General features: G+C 37.5%; 2 protein-coding genes across 3 annotated transcripts; one reads left to right on the forward strand and one right to left on the reverse strand.

Annotated features, from left to right (window-relative positions):
- The first annotated feature begins 3,804 nt into the window (after positions 1 to 3,804).
- Positions 3,805 to 5,791, forward strand: lyrm9 (LYR motif containing 9). Of its 2 annotated transcripts, none has more exons than XM_063907903.1 (4): positions 3,805 to 3,929; positions 4,937 to 5,080; positions 5,409 to 5,501; positions 5,588 to 5,791. In XM_063907903.1, the coding sequence occupies exons 2-4, from the start codon at positions 4,961 to 4,963 to the stop codon at positions 5,603 to 5,605; spliced, it is 231 nt and encodes a 76-aa protein (XP_063763973.1). In that variant the 5' UTR covers positions 3,805 to 3,929; positions 4,937 to 4,960; the 3' UTR covers positions 5,606 to 5,791. The 2 variants fall into 2 exon arrangements, with proteins under 2 accessions (XP_063763973.1, XP_063763974.1); XM_063907904.1 differs by having other exon boundaries at positions 3,816 to 3,911.
- A 975-nt stretch (positions 5,792 to 6,766) lies between these two features.
- Positions 6,767 to 11,125, reverse strand: ift20 (intraflagellar transport 20 homolog (Chlamydomonas)). Its single transcript, XM_063907902.1, has 5 exons — positions 10,972 to 11,125; positions 8,643 to 8,780; positions 8,459 to 8,544; positions 8,239 to 8,342; positions 6,767 to 7,514 (listed from the first exon to the last, which is right to left on the reverse strand). Exons 2-5 carry the CDS (start codon positions 8,767 to 8,769, stop codon positions 7,433 to 7,435), a joined length of 399 nt encoding a protein of 132 aa, XP_063763972.1. The 5' UTR covers positions 8,770 to 8,780; positions 10,972 to 11,125; the 3' UTR covers positions 6,767 to 7,432.
- Between the last annotated feature and the right edge of the window lie 503 nt (positions 11,126 to 11,628).

An 11,628-nucleotide genomic window follows, 5' to 3' on the forward strand; every position in this document is an offset into this window, starting at 1 on the left:
ATCTAAGTGGAATTGTGTTGTCATGGGGAGTCAAGAATGTTCTATAGTTCTAGGAGTCTAGAAGACTATAACAGAGGGTGGAACATGATCAGTTCCACTACACTATTGAGACCTATTCACACACATTGATCCACTTGAGATATACCACTCAGTTTCTATAATTTAGTTGCATTTTACTGATACTCATGGCTAATTACCAGTCCGTTACATCCTTCCTGCAGGGCATTAAGGAAATGCCCAACTTTAATGAATACATGAATGTAAGTAACCAACATTGTCAACCGCTTTCTGTTGAAAGATAGATTGTTGGGTACATTCATTCAAATCCTACTATAGAAAAAAACAATTCATTTAAAACACATGTATATCTTTTTGTTTACAGCCTAAAGAGGGATATATTCATAAAACCAGATCTGGAGTTCAGTCCAGGGTCCTGGAAATTGAGAAAGCCGAAAGAGCCAGGAGGGATGGCCTTGTCCATCAGACAGAAAGGCTGTGTGCCTCACAGAAAGGCCAAGGCGACACGGAGAGGATGGGGTTCTCCGTACCGCAACATAATACCCGAACCATTCGTCAACGTCTAACTTCCCTCACAAGGAGACCTGAATCCCCTCGGCAAGATAGGAGGATCAGGACAATTTCAGAGGAGAAGACAGACCATACGTGTTTGGAAGATGACCCCTTCTTTGATAAAAAGGTGTATGTGGGCAGTCAGATGGCAATACTTGCATGTAAAGTGGCCAAAGTGGTATACAAAACCCCAAGCCCACTCAGCTCTGTGGAAACACACACTCCTGATGAGCTAAGGGCCATATCACATTTGGGCGCTTTAAGCCCTTCCCCCCCTCCCAACAGGAGACCATCTCGTCTACCAGTCCTGAGACATGTTGGTGGAGCAGGTATGTAAATAGCCTTTAGGGATGAGGACTTGAAAGGACATTTATTTTCAGGAAAAAAATGGGAGTAATCATGAATAATTTGCTGTTAATCCTAACAGGCAAGGAGGTAAACGATGGTTGCAAGCTCCAAACTGCTCAGGGTAACTTTGTCAGAATTGTACAGACAATTGAAAAGTTGAGGGTTATCGACCATCCTGCACCAACGCCACCCGCTAAGCCTAGAAGGGCCCCGGTAGTGGCACGTAAAGTGTGCAGACTTACATCCGGACCTCCTGCAAAAGCTTGCCCGCCAAAAGAGGCACCTCATAGCCATTTGCAGGTGGAGGCACCCAAGGTTCCCTTAGCTCCAACAAAAGCAGCCCTGCCGAAAAGAAAAGGACCTCGGCGTGGAACAAAACTGCGACCACAAAAGCCCGTCTCACAGGAGCAAATTAAGCCTTTGGCCAATCCTGCGGAGGGCCTGATCGTCAGTTTAAAAAATCTTCGCTCAAATGAATGGTAAGACATCAACACTGCTGTGGTGTTGAGATCGATTATAACCAGCTGACACAGTATTCGTAATGCATTTGTTTTTGTCAACTAATAGGGAGAAGAAATTGTTGGGATTGAAAGCTATGCGAGCTCTAGCGCAACACCATCAGGCAATTCTACAGAGGAAACTACCTGAAGTTTGCATAATCCTCGCAGAAGAGGTAATGTATTTTTAGGTTTTTGTTTCTTCCTGTTGCATGTTCCTGAATGTAGAATTATTGACTGATTTTTTTACGGCCATCAAAGATTGGAATATATTTCCAGCTGATCTTAAAACCTTAAAGCGCAGAATTTTTTCCATAGCGCAGAAAAATTGATTGACATAAATGTTACTGTAATTTGAGATGTTAGTTTAAATGAATTGTACAATTGTATTTATATTGACAAATATAATAGTATTTATATTTTATAAGTCTGTATTTTATCTGTTGAATGTTTATTTTTATGTGGGTACATTGAAACCTTGACTTTAATGAAATATATTATGTCAACAGATTTCACATAACTGTATTAGGTTAGTTGAAAGCAATAATATCAAGTTTTAATAAAAAAATATTAGGTTCAACTTAATATTGTTGCTTTCAACTAACCTAATACAGTTATGTGGAATTTGTTGACATAACACATTTAATTATAGTCAGCGTTTCAGTTTATTTAGTGTACCTGCCAGGGACTGCAGATGGAAATAAGCATTTAGCTATATCATCTTTTCTATTTTTTAAGATGTATATATTTTTATACATGGTCTTGTTCAACAAAGCTAATATAATATGCTCTTATTTACCTTCTAGGTGGGTAACTTGCGCTCTGTCGTGGCCTGCGCTGCCATGGACACAGTGGCTGATCTCCACACCTACCTGGGCAAGATCATGGACCCTGAGGTGGAGCGGACAGGGGGCGCCCTGCTGCTGAAGCTGGCACAGACCACCAACGACTTCATTCACCAGCAGGCTAACCTAGCCCTGGACGCACTGGTTGAGGAATCCAGCCCAGGAAGAGTCATCAACGTCCTCTTTAACATGGGATTGAAGTAATAATAATTTGCTAAGAGGTGAAGCATCATTTAAAGTAGATGAAATGAGGAATCATTTTTCTGACATTGTCTTCTCTTTGTCGTATCTCAGACACCGTTCTTCTGCAGTGAGAGCGAGCACAGCACAGCACCTCCAGAAGCTGACAGACATTATGGGAATGGATGAGATCTTTGAAAGCGGCAAAGTCTTCTCAGAGCGTTTCCTTATTGCTGTCAGCCAGATGGCGGTAGATGCTGCGCCAGAAGTCAGGTGGGTTAACAGGTCTTGCATGGCTTTTTCAGAATTGAATAACCGTCATAAAATGGATGTGAGTTTGAATCCAAATTGCTAAATGAGGATTGTATTTCTGCACAGGCATCATGGACAAAACATGCTTCAGGGACTCGCCTATCAGGAGGAGTTATCTGTCATGTGGGTAAAAATCATCCCTATGAAGGACCGGGTCGCATTGCAGAAGATCTTGCAGAAAAGGCGGCAGTAGGAGCGGATGAGACAGCAAAACACCATTGGGTCACCATCTAATTCATGCTGGCTTCCTAAAGGTGTTCTGGTTTCCACCTTAAGTCCAAGAAATATGCAGATTGGTTAAATAAATACTCCAAACTGCTAATTTATGTGTACTATTCATATTTGCAATGTCATTTTCTATGTTTTGAGTTTTAAAGTATTTGCTTTATTTCTGATATGGTAATTTGTAATTAATGAATTCTTAAGGATAATATTTTATAATAACAATAATAATAATAATACAATTACAATAATTATTTGTTCATTTTTCCCTATTCCTGCACATTGATGTTCAACGTTCTGCACATTACTATTTTAATTTAAACAGTAATCAGATTCTTTCTTTGTTACTTTACTTTAACCACATTCTAAATGCCAATAATTTTACAACTAAATATTGTTTTAACCTATAATGACCTGATGAATGAGTTATGAAAACAAGCTAACTTATTTGTGGCAACCCTGTGGACGCCCTCCAAAAGAATAAATCTATGATAATGCTATGAAGGATGACTCCTTCATGCAATGCTGCCGAAAATTAGCAGTCAGGACAGTGGAAAGAAGCATCAAGGAGGACAATATGTTAACAAGGCTGAGATTAGGACACACTAAACTCAACAAAACACTACATTTAGTAGGAAAATATCCATCAGGATTATTTGAACACTGCCAGGTCAAGGAAACAGTAAAACATGTAATTCTGTGTTGTAGCAAATACAGACAAGAAACTGGGGTCAGCTATATTATTTAAGACCAAAAGAGTTAATACATGTAATTGTATTTATTTATTTTGGGGGGCTAGATAATTCTGGTGTACACTCCAATACTGTAGTTGGCAGTAATGCACCTTTAACCCTGGTTGCCAGCCGCCATGACACAAGGAAGAAGCAGTAGTTATTTAAGATGCTGAGCGCCTGCTGAGTGACGGACTGCACTGACAGTATGTATCACAGTTAACGTGAGTATATAGATTTGACCTTACAGTTTGTCTGGTGAGGATCATTTAGCCTCTGTGCTAATGCTACGGCTCTCTGTCAGCTGGGTTGTGTGCTAGCTTTTTATCTACGCAATGTTTACAGTGCTGTGTAGCTAGCCAATAAAATGATAGCTAGCTAACAGCTTAGGTCATTTAAGGATACAGCGAGAAAAGATATAAAGAACATTCAAGATGAAGGCACACTTGGACATCAAATTATTCAATTAAACATGGTCTTTATAATGGATTTCATGTTCTGTGTGCCTGACAACTCAAATGTCAAATCGATCCCTGTAAGCTCTTTCTGCTGTTATATATAATAATTAAAGTAATTAAAAAATAAAAGTATTAATAACACGCAAGTTATTTAAAAAATAATTGTAATAATTGTAGTATTAATAATAATACACTGTATTTATACAGCATCTTTCAAACAAAAGTTCAAAGTGCTTTCACCTAAAGACAGAAAGATAAAATGAACTAAAATCAACAAATAAAGAAATGACATTATACACATGGAATAAAATGTTGGGAAGTAAGAAAACATAAATACAATGAATAAAATCGATTCTAAAAAACTCATTTATAAAAGCGTTTTGAAGCCTTGACAATATGCCATTATTTATTTATTTATTATTTGTTTAATGATTTGAAAAATAAATATTGTCACTTGAATAAACCCAACTATCACAAAAGCATATTTTATAATTCTATGAAACTGCTTTACAGTCCACTCTTGGTCAAAAACTTTGAAATTAAATAAAGTAATAATATATGAATAATATTTAACAGCATTCAGGAAATTCATGATGCATTTTTACATCCTGAAATCAAAATTCATCTCATGATTTTTATTTAGTTTTGTTCCAAATGCAACAGACATTAAGGGAATCATATTAAGTACAGGGTTTGTAAAATCAGTTTCAATATGCAGAAAGTCTATATCTAGGAAATAAATCCCTCTGAATTTAAAATGTTCTTTTGTCCAGAGTAACTATATCAAAGAAGGGAGAATGCTGCCTTTAATTGGAGCGGAGCTGACACCGCTGCAGCTGTACCGACACCTCCTCAGATGCTGTAGGCAGTTACCCACAGTAGCCATGCAGAACCATTACCGACACTCCATCAGACAGGTGAGGACGCCATGTGCAGCTACCGCTTTCAAGCTAAATGTTATTTAAATGTCCTAGTACATTATATTCTAGTTGCCAGTTAAGAGCATTACTTAGCATCAAAATTTAGATTTTTTTAAACCAGAAAATGCCAATATTTTACTGTCTGTGGGCTGATTTTTTATAATTTTTGGTAGATATTCTTCAGGCTATTATTGACACATCGTTAAACCTGTGAAGTGTGGTTTTCCTAGCCTGAAAAGATGGAGCACTTTCTGCTTAATGCGTCCTCCTAGTGAGCGAGCATCAAAGCTCTTCATCATCCTGGTTCTTGGTTTTTGGTTTCCAGGGTTACAACAGTCACGCCGATGAGGACGACCCAGAGAGGATACAAATAATCGTCCAAAGAGCTGTCGCAGATGCCGACTGGATTCTTAAAAAAGTAAGAATAAAGGCCTTTTGAATTTCAAAACAAAGTGCAAATACTGTAAACACACTGTCATTTTGAATTCTCTTTTTGATTTGCAGTATTCCAAGAAGAAGTGAGGCTCATAAACCATGAATATGTCCTGGGGGGTTTCACATCGTAGTGATGGAGCACTGTTTCTGAGTTTTGCTGTACAGTATGGAATTATATTAAAATTCTCCATCTATAAAGGTGTAAATACTATTTTTGGAGTGAAATGACTATATAATGTATTTATTTTTTTAATAAAATACATTCTAAACTACTATAGCTCTGTTTATTTACAGCAGGGGTGTCCAAACTTTTTTAACCGAGGGCTACATACAGAAAAATATACGGAGAGCTGGGCCACTTATAGAGGTGAATATTGCCTCATAAGTTAAATTATAAGTTAGCAAAACAAATCAAATGTAGGTGAATAATGCGCAATACTTGGAAATGCTTTAAGGCAAAAACAGCCTACATCCGGTCTCTCTTTAGGGTTTCATTTATTTTGTTGGCAGCTCATTCCTTAAAACAGAAGCCCCAGATTACTTATAATAAGAGTAAATATGAAGGTTAAATTTGAAACTCATTAACACATGAGTACTGTGTCATATATTTTAACATAATACATTTGAGAAGTACAATATAAGACAAGCAAAAGTTTAATTTGTGGGCCATATTCCATTATACTTTTAGAATTTGCAGTGGGCCAATTCAAATGGCCTGCGGGTCACATTTGGCCCCCGGGCCGTAGTTTGGACACCCTTGATTTACAGTGTGGAGTGGCATTTAATGCGCAGTCGTTTTTAAGAACAAATCTATAAAGGGAAATACGGATGTAATGACAATTTTGATGTTCCAATGTCCCTAATTCCGTTTGCCATTATTACACAGGTGAGGTTTAGATTGATCCATACTCTGACTCATGACATCAATTTTCAGTCTTTGAGTGCAGTTTAGATTGATGTTTATACCAAGGTTGTACAATACCAGATCTTCCAGTGAGTGTTTGTAGTTGTGAGCATCTGCCACGTCTGGTTAGAACAGTATGCTCTTCCTGTGTCCGGTCTCTTTCCGGTCACCTATGACCTTATTCATAGGTTTAAGCTGCCATACTTGCTAACAGCTAACTCTAAGTCACTAAGTGTTCAAAATAATATGGCAAGATAAATATAAACAAAACAAATTGACTTGCCAACAATATACATAACTGGCTCATACAATGGTTAAATACCAAAGGCAAAAATGATGACACATTTTGTTGTGCAATATAATACATTATTTATTCAAGTATAACCATTCGTCATCTAATTGAATACATGAAAGACACACGGAAAGAAAGAATTAGAAAAAGAGGACGATGTATTTCTCATGTGCTGTGCCCATGACTGGCCGTACCAGAAGAAGAAAAAGATAACAAAACAGAAAGTCAAAATTAAACATATTTACAGATGCATGCACATGCAGTATTTAAATTGATACAAAAATTAGTTCATCTAGATATATAGAATAATTCTTCAGTATAAATTATTTTCCTTTGTATAAATAGCTCCGGGTTCTTTCATGTTGGTTTGAGATGTTGAGACATTTGGTGTGAACACTTAACGCTCCAATAAATATTCAAGCTTACATCGTCACACCTGCTTCTCACACACACACACACACACACACACACACACACACACACACACACACACACACACACACACACACACACACACACACACACACACACACACACACACACACACACACACACACACACACACACACACACACACACACACACGGAGCTGTTTGAGGATGGTGTTGGAGCTTTGGGATTGCTTCAGAAAAACAGTTGCAGCAGAGGTATTCTCTGAAGTGGGTTTCACCACCCAGAGATAACCGGACAGGCACTGTGGGGACACGGCGTCACATGGTCACTTCTGCAGGATGAACTGGTCGATGAACTCGTTCTGCTCCGACTCCACTTTGGACAGGGCTTCGTACTCGATACGGTATCTGAAACACAACAGAAAACTCTCTGTAAATAATGCTTGGTGCGTTTAATGTTAAAAAGTAGATACCCTGATACAGAAACCCTGCTAAAGAGGATTTTTGTTCAACGGTAGTTTTCTCAAGTTCAAAAAGTTACAAGATGTCTCGTATATCTTCAACTGGAATGTATTGTTTCTGCCTATAATGCACTCAGCAGGATATTCATATGTTAACAACACTTATTACATGGCTTAGTTAAATACTCGATTCTGATGGTCAATTCAGAACATGTGACGTTCCCAAGCCACTCCCCCATATGGTCTGAGCTGCTGCCGACCATTGTAGTCTTAATTTAGCCACTTGTTAGCAACTGCTGTTTTTAAGACCAATAGAAACCGTGAACATTCATGAGTGGGTTATTTACTGACTATTTTTGATTTCATAAAACAAAAGCTGAAACTGTCTTAAACTTGTTTTAATCACAGATCTTATTTCAGGCATCTAACAAGAAATATAAATACAAATTAATTGACCGAAATTGTGTTTTTTAGGACTTATTCCTGAATCACTCTATGTTGTATGTAGTGGGAAACCATTACCGAGTTGTCTCTCACACACACACACACACACACACACACACACACACACACACACACACACACACACACACACACACACACACACACACACACACACACACACACACACACACACACACACACACACACACACACACACAGCATGTTACCGCTCGAGCTGCATCTTCTTCTCGGCTATGAGAGCCTGCAGCTGCTGCTGTTGAGCTTCTCTTTGCTTTGCCACTGACTTCAGCAGGTTTCTGGCTCCAATAGCCTAGAGGAAAAAAGATGGGTTGCTTATTAATAATATCCAAATCAGAAACACATACAGTACAGAAATCATCATAAACATCCTGCTGTAATTTCAAAATGAGCTAATGCTAAGCTTACCTTCATCTTTTCCGTCTCTGCTTCTTTTGCCAGCTCATCCACCAGCTCGATTAGACCTCCTACTATCTTCTGAAACTGGCCGATTTCTGCAAAGGAGATGACATATTTACAAATCCTATAGGACCTGTTGGACGGGAAAGGCACACACAGCATAATCAATCTTTCAAAAATAATCACTGCTTACTGTCCACAAACTCTTTACACTCTTCCTTGAGCTCTGAGGTCTTCTGGCTGACATCAGGCTCCAGCACCCGCAGCTTGTTGAGATCGTCAAAATAAAAGCCTGCCTCGGCTAACGGGTCTTTAGCCATGGCCTCAGGGCCTGTCACAAAGGAGACAGAAAAAGAAGAATGAGGTCAGAAGAACATGACAACAGAGACAGTTTAAATAGATAGGCTAGCCTTTGAGAACCCAAAACGTTTGAAATCACATGTAACTTCATGGTTTGCTTGATCATTTCATAACTTTTTAAGCAGTTACAAAAATGTTTTTATTCAGAAACAAACGGAATTACACATATAAACAGTGTTGCCGTAAAAGAAGAATAAAGAAATGATTAAAACTCCAACTTCACAGTGTTGTATAACAGGGGAAATTACTTGGATTTAGAACTTGTTATCTATCCATCTATCTTTTTTAAAAAGCATTTGTGACCCTATTTAAATGTTAAACACCAACACAGTGCAATTTGGCTCTAAATATTGGATTTGTCCCTCTTTATTGGATAATTTTTAACAGTGGTAAGAATGAAGATTTTTAAACTGTAAATTGCCAGCTGTTCCTGATCCAGATCAAAATGATCTAGGTAGGAATTTGCTGCTATTTTAATCTGCACACATTTTAATTAAAAGCTTCCAGCTTCTTGTTTTCTCACTAAACTGTTGCTCAGCACTTTCTTATCTATGTACGCTTCATATAAAATAACATCAATTTAAAGAAGATTTTTTAAGACCTAAAAGTGTGAAAGACCATTTAAAAATAAAGAGTAATCCACTCAACCATCTAAATAAACCCAATCAAGCTTTTGTTGGAGGGGATTCCAAACTTTTGAAGGGAGATACAGTAAGAAATGTCTGTTAGATAACGTAACCTTTAAACTCAACCTAGCTGAGCTTGATAGCAAAGTGCAAAGAGGTTTGCTATCCAGCGATCACAACGGGACAATATCTATGTTGCTGTCTGTTTCTCTAAATGGCCATATATGAATAGGTATGTCATGCATGGTTATTTAAAACACCTAGATTTGACCTTTAATCTACTTCATGTTTAGAGTGCAGTGTAAGATATGAATAGCTCAATTAAAAGCAGCGGCAGAAAAAGGTCTTCAGTCTGGATTTAAAAGTAGAAAGAGTTGCAGCGGCCGTGCAGGTTTATGGCAGATTGTTCCAGATATTTGTAGCATAATAACTGAACGCTGCTTCTCCATGTTTAGTTCTGATTCAGCGGACTGAAAGCTGACCCGTCCCATGTATAAAATAAGGCATTATACCAACACACCAGGGGACAAAAGCTGTATAAATACTGGAATTTATAACACACCGTTTACATTCACCTACTTTCTGGTTATAATATAATTAATAATATTTAAAAAATGTCTGTACATTTATTGTAAAAGTGTAATAATATGCACATGATATATGTATATAATAGAATATACATTTTATATTTAATTAAATGGTGAACTTGTTGATCATATATGATACATCCTTCCCACATAAATGTAAAATAACAACAGAGACCACACATTTCTTTTAAAGAATACTTTAAGACTATTCAATACTAAAACAAGTGATGAACCTGTCCAATAGTAGGATACAATCATTAAAGAATCATGTCTACTTATTTCTAATGCGTTGGTATTTATTTCTGCTTATTTAATTTTTGTATTATCATTATCTGTATGTATTTATTTGAATTAATTACACTGAGTCGATGAGTACATGGCTGAAATGTTTGTTTTTATATAAAGATTTTATTAACAAAACAAAAAACACCATATGGCAAGGCAGCTCTCTTTACACACCTATTGGCAGTGTAATGTTGAATGTAAACCCTATTCACAGACGCTTTACCCTAAGTATTAGAGTTAAGTATACTGAGTTACAGTTAAACAGTTAGAAAACTTTGAATTTAACGCAAGTTATCTGGTTTGTATTGAACGTTAACCTCTATTAGCTAACCGTGAACCATGTGTTTAGTTTGACTTAAATACTTAACTTCACACAATTAAAAAGAGTCGTATAGGGTGGAAAGAGTATGAAATAGCTAGAACTGTCAATATAATGTTAAGTGTTTCTTCCCTGTGGAAATGCCTGCCTATGCCCTTAACGTTATCTACCCTAATGTGAGTTTAATCATCTCAGCTAGTTAGCTACATTTTGCTAGCCTGTTCACAAAAGCTAATTGGATCAGCGCTTAAAACCCCACACGCTACCCCCATTGAGTTCCATAGAAAGCTAAAGTTAAATTATACCGCATGTATCTTATTCGGGACAGAAAGCTCTTTGTTTTACCTTATTAAACCGTTATCACCGTAACCGTAGATGGCTCTGTGTTGTGCGATGTGGCATAGCAAGTCAACCCTTAGCTCCTCCTCGTCCTCCTCCGGCTGCCAAGGAAACCAAATGCTGCAGCTGCCTATGTGTGTGTGTGTGCGTGTGTGTGTCATAGTGTGTATGCGTGGTCGTTGATGTTGTTTAGCTTAACATTGTTGATTTATTGTCAGTAGTTAGTCACTATGTCTGCTGAACATTGTTCATTTAAAATGAAAAGAGGGGAGTGTGAAATTAAATGTGTTATGTTGTAACGCCAAAATGACAAAGAGCCTTTACTTTGAAAGTAAGACGGAAATGAGATCTTACCGTAATGTAGTTAATAACACGACTCAATACAACTGACTAAGTTTAATATTTTAACTGCAGAGACGTTAAGTGTGTACTGTAGAATGGACTGAAATTACTGAATGCATGAGATAGCTTCTTTTCCTGGCATTTTATTTATCTCAGAGTAATGTAAGCCTCTGTGGTGACTGTTACATCAATTGCCCTTTTTACTTCATATGCTTTACAGTGTGAAAAAGGTGCCAATTTTGTACAATTCTAAGTATTTGTTGGCAGCATTTGTGCCCAAAGGGCCAGGATTTAGTTGTATTTTATTATATTCCAAACGGG

This window comes from Eleginops maclovinus, chromosome 18 (genome assembly GCF_036324505.1).
Source record: "Eleginops maclovinus isolate JMC-PN-2008 ecotype Puerto Natales chromosome 18, JC_Emac_rtc_rv5, whole genome shotgun sequence".
Classification (NCBI taxonomy): domain Eukaryota; kingdom Metazoa; phylum Chordata; class Actinopteri; order Perciformes; family Eleginopidae; genus Eleginops; species Eleginops maclovinus.

Bases quoted from the DNA above. Each gene is read 5' to 3' on its own strand.
- ift20 (XM_063907902.1), bottom strand. From the start codon at position 8,769: ATGGCTAAAGACCCGTTAGCCGAGGCAGGCTTTTATTTTGACGATCTC. The intron at 8,343-8,458 runs GTAAGCTTAGCA...TTTTTCCTCTAG, and splicing joins CAGAGACGGAAAAGATGAAG to GCTATTGGAGCCAGAAACCT. The intron at 7,515-8,238 runs GTAACATGCTGT...GTTGTGTTTCAG, and splicing joins AAGAAGATGCAGCTCGAGCG to ATACCGTATCGAGTACGAAG.
- lyrm9 (XM_063907903.1), top strand. From the start codon at position 4,961: ATGCTGCCTTTAATTGGAGCGGAGCTGACACCGCTGCAGCTGTACCGA. The intron at 5,081-5,408 runs GTGAGGACGCCA...TTTGGTTTCCAG, and splicing joins ACCGACACTCCATCAGACAG to GGTTACAACAGTCACGCCGA.